At 53.4% G+C, this 26,227-nt stretch overlaps 6 protein-coding genes across 6 annotated transcripts; 2 read left to right on the forward strand and 4 right to left on the reverse strand.

Moving 5' to 3' along the window:
• Positions 1 to 235: 235 nt before the first annotated feature.
• CORC01_14153 (uncharacterized protein) lies at positions 236 to 2,190 on the reverse strand (the record flags this gene model as incomplete). The annotated part of the gene is made up of 2 exons (XM_022625764.1): positions 236 to 543; positions 606 to 2,190. The coding sequence occupies 2 exons, from the start codon at positions 2,188 to 2,190 to the stop codon at positions 236 to 238; spliced, it is 1,893 nt and encodes a 630-aa protein (XP_022467722.1).
• A 5,507-nt stretch (positions 2,191 to 7,697) lies between these two features.
• Positions 7,698 to 9,245, reverse strand: CORC01_14154 (TBC domain-containing protein; the record flags this gene model as incomplete). Its single annotated transcript, XM_022625765.1, has 3 exons — positions 7,698 to 7,821; positions 7,874 to 8,676; positions 8,742 to 9,245. 3 exons carry the CDS (start codon positions 9,243 to 9,245, stop codon positions 7,698 to 7,700), a joined length of 1,431 nt encoding a protein of 476 aa, XP_022467723.1.
• Positions 9,246 to 10,563: 1,318 nt separating this feature from the next.
• Positions 10,564 to 10,671, forward strand: CORC01_14155 (uncharacterized protein; the record flags this gene model as incomplete). Its single annotated transcript, XM_022625766.1, has 1 exon — positions 10,564 to 10,671. One exon carries the CDS (start codon positions 10,564 to 10,566, stop codon positions 10,669 to 10,671), a length of 108 nt encoding a protein of 35 aa, XP_022467724.1.
• Positions 10,672 to 12,267: 1,596 nt separating this feature from the next.
• On the forward strand, positions 12,268 to 14,873 carry CORC01_14156 (sulfate permease; the record flags this gene model as incomplete). The annotated part of the gene is made up of 3 exons (XM_022625767.1): positions 12,268 to 12,690; positions 12,743 to 13,283; positions 13,339 to 14,873. The coding sequence occupies 3 exons, from the start codon at positions 12,268 to 12,270 to the stop codon at positions 14,871 to 14,873; spliced, it is 2,499 nt and encodes an 832-aa protein (XP_022467725.1).
• Positions 14,874 to 16,336: 1,463 nt separating this feature from the next.
• Positions 16,337 to 18,793, reverse strand: CORC01_14157 (histidine acid phosphatase; the record flags this gene model as incomplete). The annotated part of the gene is made up of 10 exons (XM_022625768.1): positions 16,337 to 16,903; positions 16,957 to 17,073; positions 17,140 to 17,228; positions 17,287 to 17,432; positions 17,486 to 17,547; positions 17,606 to 17,673; positions 17,739 to 17,762; positions 17,818 to 17,980; positions 18,072 to 18,156; positions 18,222 to 18,793. The coding sequence occupies 10 exons, from the start codon at positions 18,791 to 18,793 to the stop codon at positions 16,337 to 16,339; spliced, it is 1,893 nt and encodes a 630-aa protein (XP_022467726.1).
• Positions 18,794 to 23,110: 4,317 nt separating this feature from the next.
• CORC01_14158 (TfdA family Taurine catabolism dioxygenase TauD) lies at positions 23,111 to 24,515 on the reverse strand (the record flags this gene model as incomplete). Its single annotated transcript, XM_022625769.1, has 5 exons — positions 23,111 to 23,555; positions 23,625 to 23,794; positions 23,850 to 23,917; positions 23,982 to 24,212; positions 24,272 to 24,515. The coding sequence occupies 5 exons, from the start codon at positions 24,513 to 24,515 to the stop codon at positions 23,111 to 23,113; spliced, it is 1,158 nt and encodes a 385-aa protein (XP_022467727.1).
• Positions 24,516 to 26,227: the final 1,712 nt, after the last annotated feature.

The raw sequence follows: 26,227 nt of genomic DNA on the forward strand, positions 1-26,227 counted from the left end.
CGGGTCGCCCTGCTAACTGATGGGTCAGAGAGGCAGAAACATTGGTGTGATAAACGAGAGATGAGAAATCAAGACGCCGACAATGAGTGAAAAACGCCAATTTGTCCTCCTGCTGCCGCCGCATGAGGTACCCTCTTGCCTGCTCCCCACCAGAAACATTTCGTCGTTGTTACATAGGTGATAGGTTGCGCCGACAGCTGAGAACATGCCATCGTTTGTACCTGCGTGTGCTGCATTATGCTTTGACCTCCGTTGCTTCGTCACCGCGGGCTTCCAATTGTTTCTTGAGCCCAGTGACTTCGCTCGTCAGTAGTCCGATTTGCGCCTGCTTCGCGCTTTCTGCCTTCTCAAAAGCTGTGACCTTGTCTGATAGCTGCTTGACCTTGTCCTCAAGGCTTTGGATGTACGCCCAGACGCCCGGGTCCGTGGCGAACATGTTGCCGCCATTCTCGGCCCCACTTCCAGGCTGCGTCCCGCTGGAACCACGGGCATGAGCGGCTCCTGTCGGCGCCGCGCCGGTCTGTGATCCAGGAGCAGCAAACGCTACAAAACAGTATTAGCACATAATCGAACAACAGGCGCAAATTTCGGGAAACACAACTCACCTGGCGAAGTGTTCCTGTCAGAAGGCCTGCGGCCAAATTGCTGCTGTTGAAACTGCTGAGTCAGACTTGGCGAACGTTGTCTAGCAATGTTGTTTGTGTCGTGCCCAGGGCTCAATGGTTTCGGACTTTCTGTCATGCCACTTTGTGAATAGACAGAAGCGCCGCTTACGGGCACGGAAGACACGCTCGTATTCGGTGTATGAGCACCAGCGATGCTATTGGGCATGCTTGGAGACGTGGTTGAACTTGCTGTGCCGCGGTCAACATTGGGCGGGTAGAGCCCGCCAGTGCCGGGTCGTGGACCTGCTGGCGGATAGGTACGCGAATGAGCGTTATATCCATCGATGCTGCCCGGTCCACCTGCAATATGCTGCGCTTTGATGCTCGGTAAACTCAGGCGCCTCTCCTCTTCCGTCAAGTCTTCTTCGTTGGCATACACTATGCCGGCCATTGAATCATCGCCATCATGCATACTTGGGTCATCCAAGTCGTCAGTCTGGTCGAAGCTGCCCATACTGGACCGGCGGCCGGCACAGCCACCGGCGCCTTTGCTGTGCCGAGCCAGCGCGTCGCCTCGGGCAAACTTCCGATCACATTTGGGGCATATGTGGGGTTTCTCGCCTGTGTGCAATTTGCTATGACGCTTCAAATCGTGGAGGCGTCGGAAGCGCATGTTACACTCCTGACATATGTACGGCTTCTCCTGGCTATGCGTGAGCAGGTGGCTCTTGAGGTTGTGATGACGTGTGAACTCCGTGTCGCAAAACGGGCACTTGTGCTTCTTGCCGGATTGAGTCGGAGAGTCGTGTCCAGGCGACGGCATGGGGAAACTCATGCCGCGCGCCGGTGGTGCGGGCATCATGGCGGCGGCTTGGAGCGAACCCGGATATGAAAGTGATCCGGGCGTATTCTTTTCATCGTGAACCGGGGCCGGGTGCGGCGGTTGGGGCTGATGCTGTGGCTGTTGAGATTGTTCGCTCATCTTGGGATCGACTTCCATCGGGCCTGGACTGGCCGTCACCAAAGCGCCTGCAATGCTAGCTGCGCTCGCTGCGCTTTGCGGACTTATCTCTACGGCTTCTGCGGGCGCATTGCTAACCTGTGGAATTGATACAGGTTCGGGCGCCTTGCTGGTGACCTCCATGGCAGCCGTAGGAGCTTGCGGTGCTTCGTCGGGTCGGCTCATGGCGGCGACACTACCGGCAAGCACGGAGAGCACGGAATGAACTGGGTTGTCACTTGAGGCGGGCGGGTTGAGGCGCTGTTCGCGTTTGCGTTCCTCTTCGAGAGCTTCGAGGGCGGCGGCGGCTGTCAATGGTGTCGGTGAGCTTCGGGATGATGCCAAGGCAAAGCGAGCGGACTTCGTGGGAGAGGGATAGTCGATGGAAGGGGCGACAGGGGGAACGGCGCCTTCGGCGGGAGGGTCGACACCAGACGTGGGCGAAGTAGGAGTAGACTCGCGCGCCCTCTTGAGCGACTTGGTGCGAGCAGAATCTCCCCCAAGCGCGAAAGTGTCTGATGCGACCGGCGTCGTCGCTGCCAGAAGAGGGGCTTCGGTCGCAATGGGACCGTTATCCGAGGCCATGAGCGGGCGAAAGCATCAAGCGATTAATTGGGGTTTTGAATTGGAAAGGGAAGCTCCGATGCGACCGCGTCGTCGTTGTTGATGGTCAATGACAATTCATGGGAGCTCTGAGTTGTTCAGCCACACGTGGCGGTTCTTGTTCGTGAACGACCCCGAATTTGACGGGACGAGCGGACGAGTCGCGGTGGAATGTGGCGGAACCGAGTTGGGCGGGATTGAAGTATGGCTGACGCAAGCCGGTCTCGATGGCGAGTAATTCGTTTGAGATTGTAGACGCGCGCAAATCCAGTGGCGGAGGGGATTTTAGCTGGCGGTAGCGATGTTGAAGAAGAGGGAAAAGAGAACTGAATTCCAAGTGTGGCAGAAGCTGGAGGAAAAGGGAAGGGTGGAGGGCGGGTGCAGCAAGATAGAGTAAGGCAAATGGTCAGAAAGTCGAGTGAGAGAGGTGTGACGGCGTCTGCGAATGAGGGCGAGTTGGGGCTTGCGGTTTCTGCCACAACAGGTGGCGGGCGGCGGGTGCGGGAGGTACGGACACACACTGGGGCGGCCGCACGTTACCTTACCACCTGAGGAACTGGACGACAGAGGTATCCGTATCTACCTGCCTGCCGAGCTTAGGTAAGCCGCCGCGAGACGAGGTACCTACCTACTTACATATGGAAAGGCAGTCCGTTCTCGGGCTGCGGCAGCGCGGCGACGTTGAGAGACAACTGACAGGACCCAACGACGGGAGGAGGAAACCGGAACTCTTAACATGATCCGTCCTGACTGCTCCTGTCGCCAGTGCTGTTGTTTAAATCTGTCAGCTACCAAAGGTAAGGCAATGGAAGGCAGGTATTCCCAGAACCCAACAATCAGGTTCCCTTTCCCTGCCTTGCCTCCATACCCGGCGCGATAGGTACCCCATCGCACCTCCTTATGGTACCCGACAGAGCTGACTGAAGTACGGGATACTTGTAGCTGAATATCGAGGAATGAGTGTACTCGATACATTGCCCACCCACCTCAACTTCTCCCAGGCGGCTTCTCCCCAGCCCTTGTACACAGACATACACTCTTCTTAAGCCACACCCATGCGCGCGCGCACATACACACACTGTTTCTCTCTCTGTTTCCCCTCCATCAGTCCGCTGTGGCATTCTCTGGTTACGCCACGCTCTGTTGATGCATATTTGGATTATCTTGCGGCTGTCCCGACGCCACACCATCAGAATCAATATTGGGTCAACAGAAAACAGGCCTCGCGCCGGCTCTGAGCTCGACATGCCGTAACAACTGCGGCATTCCGAAAACGAAGGGCCGTACTTAATGGTCATGAGAGCAATACGACAGGAACCAGGCTGAATGGCGAGGAGGAGGGAAATGGAAGGGAAGGATACCTGAGAGAATGGAGCCCGAAAGCAAGGGCCGGTCAGCCCCCGCGGTGGCTGTGCAAGAAAATCAAGAGCCCCATGCCCCAGCCTCCCCTTCTTCCCTTTGCTGGGAGTCTGGGACACACGCGAGTGGCTAAAAAGTCCATCTCCGTATCCACTAGTACCCACTCGATGGCTTCCCATAGGTTCTCGGGCAGGGAACATCAGGTCCCAGTTCCATTTTTTACCTCGTAACCCGACGTGGCTTTGCATCCGCACTACCGATGGCAAAGTCATCGATACTTGCTTCCCTCGTCCCACCATCTTCGCTCGCCCTGCTTACGGCTGCCAGCTGCAGGCTCCAGGTGCCCTTGGTTCATCGCCCCTCTCTTCTCTCCCACGCAGCAGCATGTGTGGTTCAGCGGACGACAGGAGACGAGGAGCGCCCGTGGCTGATGGCCTGCCGAGGAACCTACCTGGCCAAGAGCTCTCCAGTTACAAACGCCTCACAACCTACCCGCTACGGGGCTACCTGCGTAAACTCCGCAGGCCTGGACGGGAGTACCTACCTTGATTGTACCTAAACACGCCCTCAGCGTTGTGCAGGCGATGAGCTGACCTTTTTCCGGATCGACTCGCCCAAGCATGAAGCTAATGAGAACGAGATCGATCGCTTCGGCTGATTTGTTCTTAGCAGCACTCGCTTTCCAATTGTTGAGCCGCAATACAATCAATCGCCTCTCAACACGACGATGAATGAAAAGAAGAGAGTCAGCGGAGAAAGCATAGCTCCAGACGGGCCGCACGACGACTGGTATCCGTACTATAATCAACACATCGTTGCCAGGCACCCGCCATGATGCTTGTCTTCTGTCAACCCACCGGAGCCTCGTCTGGCTGTGCCCTGCCCGCTCTGCCTTGCCTTAACCAGTTCCGAAGTCGCTTGGGCTGAGGCTGAAGTTTCTTTGATGAGCGGCTAGCATCCACCGCACAAGTTTCGCTTACAACTTCTGAGGGACACGGCGGAGAAGGCAGCGCTCTTCTTTGTTCGGCCACCGGGATTCAGACCGCGAATTGGTCTGACTAATTAATGTCCTCACCGAATCGCGCCCAAGAAACCCACGGCCATGGTTACCAACTTTCTGCCCAGGCAAAACATCGAAGTAGGCACAAGGACGAGTCAGTCACTAGGCCAATGAAGGGATAGGAACGGCTCCGTCGCAAACCACAAACGACTTCGTCTTGGGTATTCCACACTTCTACTTTGGTCAGCTATTAATCCGTGACGAATCACCTCGGAGCCAGGTCCGTCCCTATTCGGCCATAATTTTTCTAGCTCCCCATACTAGTGCCCTTTTTGTAACCCCGGGAGCTGGCGAGACACCTAAATTGGAAATCATTGGGGTGGCACTTCATGCAGACGATGCTACCTAAATGTGGCTGAACCATCCAAACAGAACACAAAATCGACAAAGCAGAAACGACTTACGGCGCGGAGTATTTCCTACGGCAACCAAAGTTACATCCAACGTTCCGCACCCTCGATCCCGCGATCACTTGTCGGGTGTCGAACGATGAGATCATTGGCCTCTTTCCCTCACCTTCGCCGCCAAACCGTACATTGCCACGCCCTTCTCGCCCTTTTGTTGGATCGTTTTTGTTATGACGACGATACCTGCTCGGGTCCGGGATATAGTAGGGAAGCAGCCAATCTCATCCCCAATACGCTGCGAGAACTCTGAAGAGAAAAGCCGCCGTCCTTTTGAGCAGGTTTCTTCCGACTCCGATTCGCCATTTTCCGCTGCTTTTCATCCTTCTTCAGCCTCTGGTGTGATGAGCAGAAGAGAACTGCTGACTGATAGCCCCAAGACACTGCGTCAGCTGAGCCACGGCCTAGCCAGAGCTCATTCCCTCCCCTGTCTGTTAACACTCATTGGCCGCTGTCACTTTGGGCCGCTGATCCCTCGCTGCGTAGGACGGGACAGCTGCACTCACCTGAACCCTCCACGTCTAGCCCTGGGCTCTCCCGTGCTCATCGTCATCAATCGTCTGGCTCGATGGCGCGGGCCCTGTTGCGGGGACAACAGTAGCCGTGATGGTGCGTGCGTCGATGCGCCAACCGCAGTGCGACTATCGGTGATGATCCCGCCTAGTAGATAATTCTCGTCGCGAATGAACGTGCCTTGAATTGCCTCGTGAGTGACACTTTCGGGTTGATCGTGGTTACGACCACCCGCACTCTTCACCTGCTCGAGCCTCGCTGCTTGCGTAGAGAGACCACCTACGTGACTTGCAACGGAATGCTACCACGCGACCTCATCAACAGCAAAATGATAGCAAGGTGACTAGATACCTTAGTAGCCCAATGACGGCAACAGATTACTTTGATGAGCCAATGCAGTCGGTTCAATTCAGGTTAGACCAGTCCCATTTCTGCACCTGATTTGGTGAGGCTGGCTAAGGCCTTGGGGCTTTGGATTCGTGCGAAACATATCGCTTCACACAAAGTCGTGGACTGGATTTCCGATATTGAGACCACTTAGTGTCCTCTATTCCCAGTCTCTTAGCTTGCGGTATTGCGAGACACTCCCGTCTGCGAAAGGTTGTCCGTACCAACTGGTCGTGCATTATGAAGCACAGAGTCTCTCTGTACGTAGGTCTGAGGGAGCCAGGCTAATGAGCACTCCTGCTGAACAATTTTGCCTCCCAGCAAAGACAATGAAAACAGTTCTACGGCGGCGGAAAGATTAAGCAAGAAGCCCGTCCAGGATTGTGTGTCATCAAATTGCTATTGCAGCTTAATCCATCCCCGCTCACTTTGATCTTTGATGGATGAGCCTTAAGCATCAAGTAGCTACTCGTCATACACGGATACATGGTTGTGCTCCAAGAAGAAGAAGAAGAAGAAGAAGAAGAAGAAGAAGAAGAAGAAGAAGAAGAAGAGGAAAATGACCATCTCACAGGGCTTCCTTCCCGGGCTTCTTAGACGAAAGAAGAGCCCGCGTTTTGTACCATTGTTGAGAGTACTCCTCCCAACACCTTGAATGCACGTATCACGAAAGCATTTCAAGAGTCGTAAATATGAAAGAACTACTACGAATCCTCAAATCTGTTACCACCTGCTGGCTAGGAGAGTGGAAGGCGCTCAATCTGCCTTGTAATGCCTCTTGTGAAATGTAATCCAAAATCAGTCACTCATGATGATTATATCATACAACGAGTACCCATGGGTTAGCTTGATCGAACAGGGAGCGGTCGAGGTCGCTGCCGATACAGCATGCGACACAGTTCGGATCATAGTATCATGGACTTCACCGAGGTGCCTCGAACGGGATTATTGCAAGCAATTCATCAGGCGAGAAGGGACCAGGCTTGGCCTGCATTCGTTGCCATGCGATGTAGGCCACAACACCGATGCAAGAGTCCGCCTGGGCCCCAGTCAGCACGATCAATGGGAAAAGAGGATGAGATGAGGTGGTTATTACGCCTCTAATTCCGTCTACGTATCGGTATTGTCTGTCTCGCTCCGTTTTCTAACCCCGGATTCTTCGAGCCCCAATCTTCTTCGGTTCGATTTGTCCACAACAGCCATTGCCGCTTTATTTTGTCGTCAAGAGATTATACTGGAATCGCAAGCATTCACCTGACTTACTTGTCACGTGGTAGACAACACTAAGGCAATTCAGGTACCATCTCGAACTTCTTCTACGAGCCCGGGATTGCGTAGCGTTCTGTGGTACGACGGAGCATTGACAAGAGCCTATTACGACAAGATCAGTCGAGTATTTGTCCTCTTCGTGGTGAAATAAATGGTAGATGATCTCGATTGTAACCCTAAGTATCAATTAAATTTGCCACCCGATGCGAGTGTCCTGTTCCTTTTCCCGTATGTCTCATTGAGCCGTGCTATCCTTTCCCTTTTACTACCATGGCGCTCTTTCATGAAGTTCCCATCTCGTTTCCCGTTTTTGGTGTTCAATCGTCAAGTCGTAAGGTCGTCTCATCGTACAAGTACACGTCGTTCAACATTCAACATTCATCAGACATCGCCCTTCCTAAAGAGTATTCACCACCCTCTTGAGGCGGTACTCCTCTACCATTAGTCATAGTCTCCACGCAATTCATCTCTTTTGTTCGAGATACAGGTGCAAACGCTCAGTGGGCGTGTGCAACTATGGCCACGTAGGTGTCATCTGGGATTCTTTCTATTATCCACAGCGTCCGCTCAATGACCCTGTCTGCTTGCAGCGAAGGGAAAGAACGCAAGAGCTTATTGGGGCTGGTTGATTGTTGGCATACATAGTTGAATTTCAGTGGACTGGATTACATACCTTGGTGAGCTCATCAGCTGATCCCGCATGCCCATCAACTGAGCTACGATACAGAGGATGTTCAGATGGGGCCCGTAGGCAAAGAGGAAGTCCCAAAGTCTGAGGACCTCGGGAAGCGGAGGCGTGCAGGCGCATAACGTCAGGACCGAGGGGAAGGCGTAGATCTCAGCCGCAAGACCTTTGGAGTGCAGATAGCTGCTCAGCTTCGAGTCGACTGTCGCAAGGACCTTGTCAACCAGAGCCAGGCCCTTGTGTACGCCGTCCATAGCACCGCGGATGTAGCCAGGGCATTCGCGTGTAAGCAATGTGTAGAAAGCGACGAAGGCCTCGGATTCGCTCCTTGCTGCGTACAGAAATGGCGCCGCCAGCACGTTCATGCCTTGTACGTAGGTTCCTGGTTCCGCAGCATGACTGGATTCAGAGCCCTCTGTCGTCAAGGTCAGAGCCCTGGCGCGGTTTCTGGCACCCGGTGAAAACGCCGGATCTTGCGAGTAGGCTGTGGCTGTTGACGTCGATGTCGAGCTGTCTTGTGATGTAGAGCTTCTGCCGGTACTGGGTCGCTCCCTTCGCTGTTCCTCCCGCGCATCATGTAGACGCCAAGCTACGGCATTGAGAAGACGGATCAGGCTGGCCTCGCTCACACGTCTCCTGAACAAAGGATCAGTGGTGAGGGTACGAAAGGTGTCGTTGCGAATTTTGGAGTAGGCCGGGGATGCTCCACGGTGAATCAGGCCCAGGTAGTCATCGGTCGGGAGGACAGGAGTATCCAACAGGATTAGCCAGACATATATGCGCAAGGTTGACTGTGAGGTAACTAGTTAACATTTGTCTCCAGGCTGAGTGATTGTGAAGGGTGTGGTTTAGCTACCATGCCGTCGCTATCGCTCTTGATACCCTCGCTCAAAATCTTGCGACGAGCCATGCCCAAAGCCTCAACAGTCTCTCCCTCGGGAGGGCCCTCTTTTATAAGTTGCTGTAGAGACATCGTTGCGTACTTGGGGCTGATGCCCATCATGCTGCGCTTGCTGGTAGCCAGGGCATTCATGTGATGAACGACTGGCGCTGGCGCATCGCTGTTGGATCGTCCTCGCGTGTGTCGTGTCATTGTGGAAGAGGAACTCGGGTCGCGCCGCGTAGGAGATATGTTTCTCTGTGTGATCTGTGTCAAGCGCTGCTGCGCGATCAAAGAGGGTTGATGAAGGGGCTGAAGCTGAAGGGCAGCTTTGGAGCCAAGGTTATGCGCGGATTGCAATTTGCGAAGGCGATGGGTACGCGGCGAGGGTGGTGGAAGCAATTCGGTGGTTTTGGCTTGCGACTGCACGAAATTGTGCGCCGGGTGAGCGACAGGATCTCTTGGTGGACTCGGCGGCATCTTTGCGAATGGAGGACGGGACCGGCTACGTTCACTATTTTGAGGGACACCAAGGTAATACAACGGATTATACGAAGAGTATTTTGAAGAATGGCAGGGCGCGGTATCGGGAATCGCCAGAAGAGAGAAAAAAAAATAGGGGCAAAGTACAGGCGTAGCGACGTGACCAACACCTCGTGGGATGCTATTTTTGGCCCGTGGCGGGGAGGAGGAGGTTGGTGATTGCAGTCTCGATGGTGTAGATGACAAGCATTGCATATGTTGGCGGCTTAGAGTTGTTTTCTGACTAAGGCAACCCGACTTGTTGCCCAGGGAGAGAGGGGCTGTTGAGCACTCGCGTCGGTCAAGTGCCCCGTGTTTTTTCGCGTCCCAAACTCCCCATTGACCAACAGCTCAACGATAGGTACGCTTCCAGCCCTGAATGGTCAATTCCAATATGCCCGCCACGGCTACCATTGCTGCTGATGTTATGGCGCATCAGGCCAGCTTTGCCAGCTGAAAGTCTGAGACCTTCAGTTGGCACACAATCCCCTTTCAAGCTTTGAACACCCGTATCATCCACTAATGACTCCAGCCTTCAACGATAGAGTCGTTCAGGAGGCGAGAATGCTACGGTAATTGACCTTGGACCTCGAAGTTGGTACCTGGAAAATTGGGGCCAGCCACGGGATTACCTTAATACTAATAGTAAGGTTAGGTGACTTGATCTGGAACTTCCTCTTTGAGCCAACCTCACATTGGATCGTGCAGGTCTTCGGACCTGGCGGCGCAGCTCTACCGAGCCGGGTACGGAAAATCTTTAGACCTCGGTCTTTCATGAACTGGTCCGAGCTCAATATGTCTTATGTCAGCATTGTCGCAAGCTTGGCGTCTGCGTCTTGAGCTGCTGGTCCGAGCTGAGCCATGACGATGGCCATCCGTAATCAGATCCGCTTTACGGATCCTGTTAGCAATGGGCAACTCCAGTCTCCAGTACGGGACGCCAGGTATCCGTAGTTGGGGATTCTTCCCGCAGATTGCAGCAGATTGTCCCAGATCCCCATTCCGTCGTCTTTCGCCTGGGGCTGAGGATCCACTGTCTCTCCAGACTTTCGAGCATCTCGCAGTTTGCCGTCATTATCGACGGGTCTGATTCGCCACGTCCAATGACCACGAGGAAGGGTGCAATATCACACGTCCCGATGATTATGGCCATCTGAGATTCTGGTCCGAATCAGTCAAGGGCCAACCCAGCTCTTCATCACTTTCGAAAGCTTCGCACCACACTTCGCGAGACAAGCAACCAGTCAAGGCGAAGGTGTCTCAGAAGGGTCCAACCATGTTGAGCATTTCCGCAGCCATCCACCCCACTTTACCATCACCTCAAACAAGGATACTATTGCACCATCGCCCAGTTGCAGAAGCTGAACCCCATTGGTCAGACTAGTAGGTGCCGTCCCAAAAGCGGTAGTTCTTTGGATACTCGTCTCCTCCCCGTGGAAACATGTGTTGCACAAACTGGGAACACTTTGGTATTGTGCATCATGCCACACTCAGCTCTGGTTTTTCATCCCCTCCATTTCATTACGTCTGTTAGCAAGGCAGCGCCTAGCCCGGCTCCATGACTGACGACAGATGAGCATTAGCATTCTCCAATCGTGGCAGTCTGGCCTAGGGAAACCCGAGCTTTCTCCCTGTGCTCCTGTATCTGAGACGGGCCGCGTCGTGAGCCAAGCCGAGAGCGAGAGAAACCACGCGACTGCTCCTCCGAGACCGCATCTTTCGCATGACCCGTTACTCCACTTGATCATGGCTGGAAAATGTTCGCTGAGGTGTGAATACAGAGAGAGAGTACTTTATCCAATGGCGCTTATTGAAAATCGTTCGGACGAGCCCGTCTGATATTACCAATTCGATATCAAGTTTGCAAGAGAGCGCAGCAGATCCCTTGTCTTGTGGGTATATGATAATTGGGCTCGCAGCATGTGCCGACTCCATCGGCCGCCTCAACTAAGCTTTGAATGGCAAAGACTTGATGGCGACATCGCCCCGGTTTCGACACTGCGGGAGGAGTGCGGATACTACCTACCACCACAAAGAGCTTCTGCTGACACCAACATTGTTGTTACTAAATCCGCGCCATTGAGGGATTCAGACTCCCCCTGTCAGAGTTTTCCCTCTCGCTCTCGCCGTCGACCTTTCCTCGGCTCTTTCGCACCGCTCATTTCTTGGCTGCCGCCGTCCTCCCGGTGCCACATCTCTTGGCCCACGAGATCCATCGTCTCGTCAAGCAGGAATACCTTAAGAGCCTCCCTTGGCACTCCACTAGCGAAGTTTCTGCAGTCAATTAAAAGCTTGTCTGCCTACCTTCCTCAGCTCATGTTGAAGAGCTTCTGAGAGCCTCAGAAGAGCTTCGAAGAGCTTCCGGCAGATTTGAAGAGCTTCTGTTTCAGTTTGCATAACCCCATCAGTCACCCAAGACCGTCCAGGCCACACGATACAAATATCTTATCGGCACTATTGCGTGAAGGTTTCCTAATCCCTTCCTGCTAGCCGCAAGCGCTTCTGTCGCCATTTTCACACGCCGCCGAATTACGGCCATTTTTCTGAGTTGGGAACTCTCTCGCCCATCACCGAGTCGACCCCTCGAGGGCCTCGACCAATTAATGTCCCTTTGACCGATTGCGCAACTTTGCAAGGGCCATTCAGTAGCGACAATTTCGCACCTCCTGCCTTAAATCGCCACCACCGTCGAGTTTCGAGGACTGGAGGCGTTCTAGTCACGCCTTGCACCATTAGCTTCTGCCCACTACACACCCTGGTTCCCATTCCTGTCGCCCACCCTCGACCGCCAAGTTCCACGGCGACCCCCGTTGACCCAGGCCTGTGGCACGGTGACCATCCCCGGGGAATCCTATATAGCCTTGGGACATCTTCTCCAAACCAGGGGTCAGGTTTTGAGTGTCACTCGTCTCTGTAGCCACAAGCTCGACAAGTAACCTTCAGAGTCTTTCCTGGACGGTTTCCGGTCCGATCAACCATCATGTCGAGCACAAGTACCAAGATTGGCCACGGCCTGGCCAAGGTCTTGGGCATCAAACTCGAGAAACCTGAGAACGAAGAGATGTTGCGCGGCGAATCCGTCTTCTCCGTTCAGTCCTCAGACACCTTCGTTGAGGAGGAGCCAACAACAGCTGAGTGGCTTCTTGACATCCTTCCCGACGGCCATGAAGTCCTCGCATACGTTCGGTCTCTTTTCCCCTTCCTCAACTGGATTGGTCACTACAACATGCAGTGGTTACTCGGTGACTTGGTCGCCGGTGTCACTGTTGGAGCTGTTGTGGTGCCTCAGGGTATGGCCTACGCTTTGCTTGCAAAGCTTGATCCTCAGTTCGGTCTCTATTCGTCCTTCATGGGTGTCATTATCTACTGGTTCTTCGCTACATCCAAGGACATTACCATCGGCGTATGTGATCATCCGTCAGAAATATTTCGGTACACTGCTAACAGACCTGTAGCCCGTGGCCGTGATGTCTACCGTTGTTGGTAACCTCATCACCGATGTCCAAGCAGATTTCCCCCAGTACGCAGGTCACCAGATTGCCTCTGCTCTAGCTATTATTGCTGGCGCTATCATTCTCTTCATCGGGTTGATCCGCATGGGATGGATTGTCGACTTGATTTCCTTGACTTCTCTGTCGGCCTTTATGACTGGTTCTGCCATCAGCATCGCTGTTGGACAGTTGGTCACCTTACTGGGCATCAAGGGCGTCAACACACGAGATGCTACCTACCTTGTCTTTATCAACACACTCAAGGCCCTGCCAAAGACAAAGATAGATGCTGCCATGGGCCTGACCGCCCTTACCATGCTCTATCTCCTGCGGTTCATCTTTACGACCTTGGCCAAGAAATACCCCCGGAAGTCGAAGCTCTTTTTCTTCCTCTCCACTCTCCGGACGGTTTTCGTCATCCTTCTCTACACCATGATTAGTTGGTTGGTCAACATGCATAGACGATCGAACCCACTGTTCAAAATTTTGGGAGACGTCCCGCGAGGTCAGTTAATGCGTCTTGCTCCCAGCCGTTATCGCAAGGCTAACCAAATTCGCAGGTTTCCAGAATGCTGGCGCCCCGAAAATCGACACCCACCTCATCAGCGCTTTCTTACCTTTCCTGCCTGCCAGCGTCATTGTTCTGGTCATCGAACACGTCGCCATTTCGAAATCTTTCGGACGTGTGAACAACTACACTATCAATCCCTCTCAGGAGTTTGTGGCCATCGGTGTGACCAACGTCATTGCCCCCTTCCTTGGAGGCTACCCATCCACGGGCTCGTTCAGCCGTACCGCTATCAAGTCCAAGGCCGGCGTCAGAACTCCCTTTGCGGGTGTCATCACTGGTCTCATCGTATTGCTTGCCATCTACGCTCTTACGGCCGTGTTCTTCTACATCTCGAGCGCATCGCTGGCTGCAGTTATCATCCACGCCGTTGGCGATCTGATTACGCCGCCGAACACGGTCTACCAATTCTGGCGCGTCTCCCCGCTTGAAGTTGTCATCTTCTTCATTGGTGTCTTTGTCACTATTTTCTCTTCCATCGAGAACGGAATCTACGCCACAATCTGTATCTCTGCCGTGTTGCTTCTCTGGCGCATTCTCCGGAGCCAGGGACGCTTCCTTGGAAAGGTCAAGATTCACTCTGTCGTCGGCGACCATGTCATTGGCGAAGACCACCGACAAGTCATTGGCGAGTACGGTACCTTTAATGCTAGCGACAACGCTGCCCGTAACGTTTTCCTGCCCATCGATCACGGCGATGGATCCAATCCCGAGGTCTCACTGGACGAGCCGTATCCTGGCATTTTCATCTACCGTTTCTCCGAGGGTTTCAACTACCCGAATGCCAGCCACTCCCTTGAGTATCTCACTGACTACATCTTCGCCCGGACACGCCGAACGAACCTGCAGTCTTACGGAAGGTTGGGCGACCGCCCCTGGAATGACCCCGGCCCGTCGCGCAAGGCCAAGAAGGCGCAAGCTCAGATGCACGAGGAGGAGAACAGGCCGACTCTCAAGGCCATCATCCTTGACTTCAGCTCCGTAAACAATGTCGACTTGACATCAATCCAACAGCTCATCGACGTTCGCAACCAGCTCGACCGGTATTCGTCCCCCGAAAAAGTGAACTGGCACATTGCCTGCATCAACAACAGGTGGACCAAGAGAGCGCTCGTTGCCGCCGGCTTCGGCTACCCTGTCGATCGCAGCGACGGCACGCAGCACCAGTGGAAGTCCATCTTCAGCGTCGCCGAGATTGGAGGTTCCGAGTCGGCGGCCGCGGTTGCGGAGAAGGAGGCTAATGAGAAGGAAATTTTGACTCACACGAGGAGTGCGAGATTCGGAGACGAGGAGGCGGGCAAGGACGGTGGCGCATACGATCAAATCAACCCCGTGTCGTCGGGCTCAAGGAAAGCAACCGGCCCCAAGAGGAAGGGTGTCGTCGTCCACGGCCTCAACAGGCCGCTGTTCCACGTCGATCTGACGAGCGCGTTGCAGAGCGCTATTGCCAACAGCGAGGGCAGAGGCCTTGTTCAAGAGGAGGCGGAGGCAGTTGGGCCAAAGAGTCCCAGCACCTCTAGTGATTAAATGGATTCTAGGAAACAGGATTAGCGATTTGATACCCTTGGTGGGAAAATTTGTTCTAGGATGGCATGATTGAAAAGTGGTGCATATATGATGAGGCACACTTGTGATGTTGTTGATCACGATTTACCCTGTGGAGAGCAAGTTCCGCATCTGGCAATTTTTAATGTAATAAGGTTACAAAACAATTTGGCCACTAGGAAACTTTCTAGTAGTGTTACCCCGTAATTCCGTTGAATAAAGTCTGCAGCAACCCACCGCATGTTTTCGTTACCTGCCTATTCGCGGCCACGCTCAATGACTGCTACTCTCACAGGCTTGGTGATGCTTAGGACGCCGCCCATGCCACTCCAGCCAAAATCCTCACAAGGGAGGGGGAAAAAAAGCCAACTTTGCTATAACGGAATGGTAGAGCTCCACAAGCCCCAGACATTCTCCTTTTGCCTGGCTCATCCGGCTTTCCATGCCATGATGTACGTAGCGTGGCCTCAAAACAGCACCATGGATGCAGGTGCCCTGCTTGGATAAAACCCACTTACAGACGTCAAAAAATTGTCAAAAACATACAACACCAGGTATTCGCTGGTCGTCACCGACCCAACTACTAATCCGGCCCTCATTAGCTTATCTATGGGAGAGCGGACGGGATCCCGAGTTTTCCAATGGGTATGGTCGTATGTGATGGCTTGAGACCGTCAAGGTGTAGATGGAGGCGGTACGGCAGCCGTGCGACGCAGACGACGCACATCGCGCAGCCGGACCTAATCTCATGAAAGATATCTGGGTCATGATATCACTTGAAAAAATAGGCGGGGATTGTTTCCTGATGTGACTCGACTCGGTTGTCTTCACTTGAGGGCGGCGGACGTGGAGGGTGAGTGACTGTCTTTGCTTGAGGATAGCGGGTGGTTTCCAATGTCAGCAGTGTCCAGACATTGTGTAGCTTGTGGCCAGCTGAATATCATCTTGAAGCTAGAAACTTGTTGTATCAAAAATTACATTTTTTTTTCATCTCTTAATTAGGAGTATCACTGTGAAGGTGAGAGTATGAATCAAGTAGTAGCCGCATAGGCCGGTTTTAACCCCGTTCTTACCATGTCACTTCGGCACCGATCAAGACATGCCCGTGTGGGGCGTCTATGAAGAGGAGATTTGCATGATTAATGCAGTCCACAGCTGATATTGATATTTAGAGGACGTGGAACAAGATATATATAAAAATAACATAATGGTATTGTGCGCGATTTCGTGGCGCCTTTCTACCCACAGGTCGACCGTGAAAACATCAAAGCAATTGATATGCGCCGAGGCTAAACCAATGATTTATTCAGAACTTCCCAAAACCCCAAGGTACATAGGCACAAATGCACTGTTGAAAAAACCAGAATATAATATATATACACAACCATTAGTCGAACCACACTATCGTCACAATTCCCTCACCACCCCTGCTCCGGCTCCCATTCTCACATGGGCCTACCATCGTACACCACCCCGTACGGCACAGTCTCAATGTCTCCATGACAAGCCCTATCATAGTCCGCCAGCTCAGGCATATGCTGCTGCACGTTCAAAAACGTCTCCAGCTCGCACCAGCCGTCTAATCTCGTGACGTCGCACTCCGGGAAACTCCAACCCAAGGGGACGGTCCTCTGATTCAAGACGAAATGGATGTACTTGGTCTCCCCGCCATCCTTTTCGTACCCCGATCGATCGGTCTTAAACGGCTTGGGGGTCTTGATGATTTCGATGTCGAGCCGGGCGCCAAAGGGTGTGATGTGCGAGACGGTGAAGTTGTGCTGGCCCGGGTACTCCGTCGGCTGGAGGAGCTGAGCGAATTGCTTCAGACCAAAGGCCGTTAGGATCGAGGCGATGTTGGTGTCGTGGGAGAAGTCAAAGTAGAGGCTCTGATTGAGCGGAAATGTGACCGTGTTGTTATCTAATGTGACGTTGATCTGTGACCCCGAGTAGCCCAGAGTGTGGTTCTGGAGGCGGGCAATGACCTCTTGTTGATAGCCGATGCCTATAGCGCGCTGCAGCTTTGTCAATATTGGGTTGTCCGGTGGAGTGTGGAATTTATACATACGCCTGTGGGGTTCTGGAACGCGTTGTTGCCGGCAAACATAAGATCGACGGAGTAGGAGAAGCCAACCCACTCTTCGTATGTAAACAAGTCGCAAAAGACGCTGAAGCCGTAGGCCACCTGTGTTGAAGGTCAGTCAATAGCGACTCTTTTCCGTGTCCCGCATAGAAGCTCTCTCTCACTCACAGTCTCGTAAGGACACATGGTCTGAGCCGCGTAGGTGTCATCAATGGTCCAGTCATATCCTTCCGCCAGATCTCGCAAACGAGCAGTAGCTGAAGGAGGGCGTCAGCAGAGTGTATGACTACGAAGCATTGCAGCTGGTAGGCTTACCATTGGCCAGGTAGTTTGAGATCCAAACCTTGGCGGCATCATCGCCTCCATTCTGCTTGCGGGCGTTGGGGCAGTTCAAATAACCCGCGAGCGAATTGTTCGCCCTGTCTTGCTCGATGATAACCTCGATAGTGGCATTCTTAGTCCTGATGCAAAAGTCAGCTGTGGACTTCGAACCGCATCAAGTAAACGACTATACCATTCGAGACCAAAGAAACCCGCTAGCCAGTATTCGGCTGACTTGAGCATCCTGTCTTGCGTCTACAAGCGTGTCAGTCGCCGGCATTCCGAAACCTGGTAGCCAATACTCTCGACGTACAGTTGTCCGCACAATGATCTTGCTATTCGGATTATACAGCGACGAATACATATACGAGTGCAAAATCCCTAAGTGGCAATTAGTCTTGATGCCGCAAGTCTTTGCGCGACCTGTCTAGTCTCAAGTCACTCACCAGAGTCGAAGAGCTCTTGACGCCCTGTGAACAAAAAGTCAGCCACTTTGAACGGAAACCATGTCTCGATCAAACCCACCTTTCGGAACCAGGATCTCATGTCCCAACTGGTATTTCCAGTTTTTCAAGAACTTCAGAGCCCCCTTGGCATTCAACTTCTTGCCAGCCTTTGCGATGCGCTGCCCAAAATCGGCGACATTGGATCCCATGGTGGGATACCTAGATCCGTGACGAGAGAGCATCTGTCATGAGTCAGCAAGACTGAGCATCCTCCATCGTGGCATGGAAAGACAGCCACTGAAGTCCACACCTGGCTAGTTCTGACGTGCTTACCTGAACTTGAACAATGTCGGCTCCTTCTGGCAGCGCGTACTCCTCTACGCCAAACCCAGGGCTCGGCTGATACGGCGTAAGATATCTAAACACCCGGACGTTTAGCACTCACTCTTTTCCAACTCGCCAGTGATGTGTCGTTCGACTTACCCCATCATGTTGAAAATACTCTCATTCTTGCTCCCCATCCCCTCGATAGGGATGTCCGTCTGCAGCGGCGCATTCGGCACAAAGGTACCCGTCGGCAGAATTCTTGTCTGCGCCATGAAGGCAGGTCTACCGGTTGCTGTCGGGCCAGCCCACAGCTCCGGACTCGTCCTGAAATACTGCGGCACGTCATCGTCCGGCCTACACGGGCAATCGTCCGGGTTCTTTAGGCCGTCCAGCGCGTTCGGGCCCCTTCTCACGCCGCCGTTATCCCAGGCGAACCCAAGGACCACAAAGGCAAGCATGCATCCCACAACAGCCAGCGCGAGAGCGATTGCGATGGTGGCGCGACGACGGCTGCTGGGTGAGCTGTGGGTGCCGCCGCCGTCGAGATCAATGTCGACAAAGGCCGCCCCTGACGTGGGCGTCGACGGCGGAAGGGCCGGGAGCGGCTTCTCGCTGGGTAAGGCCTTGAGCCTCCGGCCGGCGGAACCGGATCGGCTGCGGCGAGGCTGCCGACAAAGGTCCTCTTCTTGTCCCGGAACGCGGAGATAGCCACCTTGGCGAGGTGCCATATTTGCTGCTATAGGGCCCGGGTAGAGCCGACTTTGAGCAATGTTCGATGAGAGTGGCGGGAGGGATCCGACGTGTTTGAAAGGAGGGGCAGTCCCTCCTCCGGAGACGAAGGTCCGCTGAAGGCTTTTGTGCAGCTGATGCCCGACACTGCTTGGTTTGAAAGCCGCAGCTAGCTATGTCCAGTCACAACTTGCCCGGAGGTAGCACCGAGACACCAACCGGGCACAGAGCCCGTACGCGGATGGGGAAAGGAGGGTGTGTAATACGCAAAGTATAGTACGTCAAGGCGGTGATGGGTTTCACATCCGGGGGTGCAATTCCATGGATGCAGCGCTGGTTTCTCGAAGTGGATGGTATGATATGCAGCTTTCGAAGCGGCGCTATCAGGCGGGCAAACCAAGGTTAGCCTACAGCTGGACGATGCAGAGTGAAACCTGCAGTAGAAGGCGGTTGGATGGACCGATTACGACCTGCGGCAGTATGGCGGGTGCAGATGCAGGAAAGAAGGGACCTTCTTCGACACATGCGGCGGTAGCGATCCCAGGCCTCGGGAGCGACGTCCGTGATTCCCCAATTGGCCACCTGGATGTGGTCAGTGCGATGGATTATAGGCAACTGCAGAATTGGAACAGCGGGACAGACGGGCAAAGTGAAGAAGCAAACAAAGGGCGGTCAGGTGAGTCGTGTGCGCAGGATGGTACGGCAGCAAGACCATGGCCTTGCTGAAAGCTCACGGTTGATAACGTCGCGATGGGGAGGTGTCGTCTGAGGCGGCCACGAGGAGCTCAAGGTGAGGTAGGGAGGGAGACTCGCGATTAGGGGGCACCTGTCGTTGGGAGCGACGCCTCCTCATTCGACCATGCGTGGCCCCATCGGCAGCTTACCTTAGCGGCTTAGCTCAACCGGGAAGGCGGATCCGGTCCCGACGACAAATGCCCAGCAGCCAATGAAATGACCTGTTCTGGCTCCGGCAGATGGCTCTGGCTCTTTGATCTCCCGCAACCTCGAAGGGTTCCCTTGCACGTGATGAGATGAGGTGACATCGTAAGGTGCCTTACCACAGCTCACCTCAATGCGTTGACCTCACCTGGGTACCTACAGAGAAGCCATCGACTCCGTGGGAGCATCCCCAGAGAGCCCTGTGGCCACCGCTGTCAGCACGTTCCTAGGCCACTTTCAGCCGTTGACAAACCGACGTCAATATGTAGGTAGTCTCCATTCACGCAACAACCACGCAACAACCACGACACCCGTCGCTCATGCTTGCTTTTTCCTTCTTCATGGCTGTCGTCCGCCTCCACCCCCCCGCGTCGCGTCCAACCAACTCAACCAACTTTCGCCCAGTGCATTTTCTCCGTCTTCAGCTCCTGCTCAGTAATCGGCCACTGCATCTCTTTAGCTATTCAGATCCTGCCAACCGAGTCGCGAAGCCGAAGCGAGCATCGTGGGGAAGCTCTACCTACCTATCCCATACCCTGTCCTGAATCCAGAGTCCCATCTTAGCATCATTAACCATGCGGCCCGTTTGGCTTGATGTTTATGGCCGGACTTGAAGCGACCTGCAGCTCTTTTGACGACGCTCTTCCCAAATCGGCCTCAGTCAAAGGTTGATTAGTGACTCTTCTACCCAAGGCCAGCCAGTCGCTTTTCGGCCTAGGGTCTTGTGACAAACCCCTGTACGCACATACCGTTATGGTCGTTTTTTTCCTTCTTCTGTTCCTTCGTTCTCGTCTTGGTTGCGAGAATAAGAAATGTTTCTGGAGCCCATGCGCTCCACAGTGCGTGTCTTCAATGTCTCCGCCGCTTCTCTCAAGGTAGTATGTATACCTAGGACAATCCTAGCGTAGCGACCCTCCTCTCGCAAAATGGGCCCCGTTTCTATCCCTTCGATCGATCGCCCACGCTAGGAGCCGGTGACAACCTCCCCGTCGCGTACAGGTCATGCCTTGATGGGAAAAGAAAAGAAAATGTCGAGTCCCGGGATTACAGAGAGCAAGAAATGCAAACGCGAGAAGCGGGGGCTTGGCTGCACCGATCCATCTCGAGACCTGCGCAGAGGACTAGCCGGTCACGCCAAACTCGGGCCACCGTGAGATTTCTCTATTTCCATACTCAAGGCAGCTTTGCTGTAAGTGCAACGCTTTGCACACCAACAGGTAAAAAGAAAATATCCTCGGCATGAAGTCACGGATTCAGTACTCTTCACCCTCGCTCTCTCTCGCCGTGTCTGCATGGAACAGGTATCCTGCCCGGTGGTGACAAGCACCATGTGTGCCTGTCTGTCCATGGTCATCAGCATCATCATAAACCCCAGGTACTCCAAGACCGTACTGAAGACAACGATAAAGAACAAGAAAACATCCCGGCGTAGGGGTCTTCGAGATGGAGCCGATGCAGTCCCGGAAAGACTCCAGAAGTTCCAATGGCGAACTCCTCTTTTCACTGCCCACTTCTTTTGCGTACTTCTTCTTCTTCTTCTTTTTCTTTGTAATTGATTTGTGTTCGTTTCTCCTCCCTGGTAGAAACGCAAGCGCAAACGCGCCACAAATTCGCTCCCGTCGATATCCTGGGCGCCAGGGAGATAGATTATAGCCAACGATCCGATTGTAGCCAGCGATCCGGCAATCCCATGCAGGCGAGGAAAATATGCATGCCCATCGGCGCTGATACCAGCGTATTGCAGGTGTCAAAAGCTGCTTGTCGTTCCGCCATGAGCTGCAGCCACGCGCTCGCTTGCTTGCCGATCACTGATCGAAATACCATGGAAAGTGCCGGAGGGGTAAAAAAGCCGTATAGTCAGTAGAAGCGCTTTATGGATCTTTGCATGTCTCGACGTAGGCCTCGGCCCTAGGAGACGGCTGCCGCCTCCCACTAATTAGAGGTTAGGATTTTGAACCGTTCTTCCGGCCATGGCCAACCCCGAACTCCATACCCTACTAAGATATCGGTCAGCTGCTCTGCTGGTCAAGACGCCACACTTGCTTTGCACAGGTCGATGGCCTCACCGTTGAGGATCCCTGACATTGATGTCTGTTCGCATCATTGTTGCTTTTCCGGCATGCAGCTGTGTTTTCCGCCAGAGGGCTCGTTTGGAGCTGGAAATACGGGACCGTCATATGCACGTCTTTCTACATTAGTGGCGGTAAAGAAGCAAGGTTGGATCCGCAGAGAGATCAAGCGGCCGTTCTTCCATGCATAACGGGGGTGGTTTACTAATTCCACAATCGTCAGTGTCCAGGAGCAAGGTTTGCCAACTTGACAGATATCTAATGCGGCAATCTCACGATGAAGCACTGACCAGAGTTTACGCAGGGGTATCATGCAGATACCTTACTAGGTACTTTCCCATGTTCCCTCTCACCCAGTGGACAAAAAGAAAAAGGGCACACTCTAGCGCCTACCCCCTTTTTTTCCGTGGAAATAATGCCTGACCGGCTGGTAAAAGTAAACGAAAACGAGGAGGAAATGACTTATTGGTAATACAATCACTTTGGTTTTCGAAGAGGGTCAATGATATGTGCGAATTGATCTTTTTGATGCCAAGGTTGATTGCCGACGTGGTGGCTAATTTTGGTGGTTGAGTCTAAAATATGGCTTTTTTTTTGAAGTCCACTGCGTGCCTCTCTATAGACCACCGTCGTTCGCGATGATCCCCGCCAGGTCCGCCAGGGAGGAACCCAGGGCTGTTACGGTAGAGGAGCTGAAAATATGAAATGAGGTTGCTCTTTGGCTGCGTTGACAGGCGCACACCGATGTCTTGGAGGATGCTCCGCCATTGGTTCATCTGTTTGACCGGTAGTGCATGGGTGGAGGTTTCCAGCACGACGGTCTTGTGACCAATGGCTGCCGTTTTCCACCGCAACTAATCGACAACCGGGATCTCAGTGCACTTTGTCTTAGAAGCAGGCTTGCCAAAGTCATTTCGAGCCTCACGTACCGGACAGTGTTGACGGTCAAGGATTATTAGGTTCTAAGGTACTATAACAACGCCGGATTGAACATCCCAACCATTGTACACATGCTTTTCCCAGCCGGGTTCTACTGTGTGAACTCCAATGGACTCCATGCTTTTCTGACCGTAAACAACGAGGAAAGGACAATAAACTTTTGTGGTGCAATGGGGGATAAGTGAAATGCTGTGGAAGGAAAGACGAAGAGAAGATGCGATGGTTGGCTCCGCGCAAGAAGAAGCCCAGCCCGGTATCCCAGGTTCGAAACATGCGAGTCCAAATAATGCAGCCATGACGCCTCTTTCTCATTTTTAGTGAATTTCCATCAGGTGCCCCGGCGAAAGTCAAAGACCAGAGTGTGCAGAATCAGTTGGGATACTTTCTGAGGGGGAAGAACGCGTCAGGCATCGGTTCCAGGTGCCAGACTCGGTCGGCAGGCTTGTCGAAAGCATCATACCACTCGCGCTTGAGGGCATCAGGTATAGACCAGCCGAGCTGCTCATTGCGCACACGCATGCGCACAAGATGACGCTTCTCGCTAGGACCTTGGCCGTTGACGAAGGCCTCACGTCGGTGGAGGATGGCCAAGTTGTTGATGAAGTGAATGTCGCCTGCGCGAGTCTGGATTTCCATCTGAGTGGCCTTGGCAATGGCCTCGACAGCGTCGAGAGCCTCAATCTGACGAACTGTCAGAGAGGGAAAGTGTGCGGGTCTTGGGTGAGCCGAGTTGCCCATCAGGGGGGTACGGCCGAAGTTGATGATGATCTTTCCATCATGGTGGAAGAGGACCGGACGGCATTGGAACTTGGGCCTATGGGTTGGTCAGTTGACAACTCGGAAGCGGCGGAAAATTGGTAAGCAGCTAAGAGAGCAGACTCACAAGGCAAAGGGCCAGTCGGAGCGGGACAAAGTGCGAATGATGTCGGGTCGAGTGGCTGCAAGGACATTGTAGACGGTGTGGGCAGAGGCAATGATGCACTTGCCACCGGCGGCAGCAGCGTTCCGGGTCAACCAGCTGATCACATCACCCGACTCCTCGTTGTGGAAGGTCTTAGGAATCGCTTGGTCAGCGAGTTGTGAGTAGAGAGCATAGTGAAGATCTTACAATGGCCGAAGTGGAATGGCGATGGTGATCCGCCTTGGTCTGGCTGGTGTTGTCAGCAACGATGTGGACTGTTGTTGGGTTTGTAGTTAGCAAAGATGTCTAGGCACGGACAACGATACATGGTCAACGTACCAAGCATATTTCCCTTCTTGTCTTGACGGGCACGTTGGTTGGCAACGTATCCCTGAATGCCAAGATACAGGACCGTGAGATCCTCGACAGAGTACTGCTGCGGGTCAATGCCGCGGACTACAGCGAAACCCTTGCCGTGATGAATGTCACGGGCAATGCCATCCAGAGTGGCACCAAGGGTCGGCAGAGGGAAGTTGCCCCTGTCGACAAGATCACCGTCAAGACCCAGAGCTAAATTGGTACCAGAAGTCAGCCTTCGACATTGTTAGCATGGGCAGACTTTAGCATACTCTTGAAATGCTCGAGCGCGGCGGCAAGCTCGTCGAGGTCCGCATTAGTGAGGCTGTAAGTATACTGCGACTGTCTGGTAAATTGCGGGCCGGTCCAGGCTGATTCGTTGACCACTGTCTCGGGAAAGCCAGTGGGGATGACAGGAACGTCCGCGACTGGGGCGTTGCGGTCAAGGTGATGGATGTGGTGGGCAGCGGCTGCTGTGGTAGCACCCACGACCGGCCCAACAGCACTAGACGCCATCTTGCTGATATGAGAACTGAAATAAGACTTGTCAGAAGATGACCATGGGCGAAACCTGAGTAAGCAGTAGCAGGGGCTACTGCGGAACGAACCTGGAAACGTTTGTTTGATATTGACTTTCTGCCGTGCGGCGTGGGATTTAGGGCCAAGAAGCGTGGGCGTGAAGAAACGACTTTGAATCAGGTCGAGGCTTGTAACAAGCTTTGAGAAGAAGGGGACGTAGTGACGGAGCCGACGACTTCGTACGCGTGCTTAAAGTTGAGGAGCGTCTAGGCAAGACTGCGTGCGTGTGGCAGAGACTGACTTGTATAAAGGATTTGGGGAAAAGAAGAGACGAGACAAAAGATGGTGAGGAAGACAATGGTGTTGATGGGAGAAGAAACGGTTGAGGGAAAGATGGCGAGGATCTGACATGATCTGGTAGAAGCTTAATATACTTGCTTCATGGCCAGGAGAGGCAAGCAGTGGGCAGTCGGTGAAGAAAGATACCTCAGCGGCTGTAGCAGAAGCAAGAGTAGGAGTAGAAGCAGAAGCAGAAGCAAGAGCAGGCTCAGGGCATATGGTGGCAAGGAATAGGAATGACAGAACGGGTAGGGACAACAGGCGAGATAGTAGGAAGCCGCTGGATGTATGGGTCCCATGGAGTGGTTACCCGAATTGCGCCTGCTTGCGTAGGGGTTTTTGCAGTAACGGAAAATGAGTTGATGAAGGGTTGCTCGTGAAGCAAGAAGGCGAGGCACCTGAGCTGTACGAATACAGTGCTAACCTTCCTCCAGGTGGTATCCGGGACCCGTCGATGGCCACATGCGCGGTGGGCTAGGTGGGCGTGGATCGTGGGCGTGAACGATGGGAAAGAGATATGGGCGTGTGCGTGTGCGCGCGCAGAGAAGCAGCAATGTTGCTTTACCTTAGTTCGCGGGAAAGCGGCAAGGGCAGGTGGCAGGTGAGCCAGGCCGTTGGGAGGGCCAGCCAGAGACAGGAAATGAGGCGATGGTGCGAGATTGCCGTCAAGACATTTTTAAGTCATGGGGACTTGGTTGTGAGAAGAAGAAACTGCAGACGAGAGCGGAGGACTAAAGAACGGAAGGGAGGTGCTGATGGAGCCCATCTCACATCGGGTACAGAGGAGGCATGCGAATGGGAACGAAGTGAAGGGAAAATGGGAAGAAAAAAAAAAAGTAAAACACTTTCAGGTAGGTACTAACGTAGGTAAGGACCAAAAAGACAGGACGGCCAAGACAAGCCCTTCGAGGCAAGGTAGTTGGAAGAAAGTAACCTACCTTACCGTGCCTGCCTTGAGACAGCACTTGGAGGATACCTCGAGGTAAGGTAGGTAGACGACGGGAGTACGAAAAGGTAAATACCGACCTGAGGTAGCATGGTAAGAACAGAAGGGAGATGCAGATGCAGGGTGCCAAAGTGCACCACGGCCATGCCATGTAACAGAAATGGACGGGAGGCGACATGCCGAGTTTCCCTTGCCTAGGTACCTATCTTACTTGACCTTACGCGCTTACCTTGCCTTGCCATAATTAATCATTCCTTCCCGAGCATGGAGAAAGAAAGGCAGTTGCTGATGCCTCCTTAACTATTTCATCAGTAGCAGTCACAACACATATTTGGAGGGCAACCAGCTTGCCTCCAAGAGTTCACCCGAGGCTTATAAAACAGTACGTCGCACCATGTCTGCATTCGTTCAGCAGAGAGACGCC

The sequence above is a fragment of the Colletotrichum orchidophilum genome, assembly GCF_001831195.1.
Source record: "Colletotrichum orchidophilum strain IMI 309357 chromosome Unknown Scaffold_244.1, whole genome shotgun sequence".
Taxonomy (NCBI): Eukaryota; Fungi; Ascomycota; class Sordariomycetes; order Glomerellales; family Glomerellaceae; genus Colletotrichum; species Colletotrichum orchidophilum.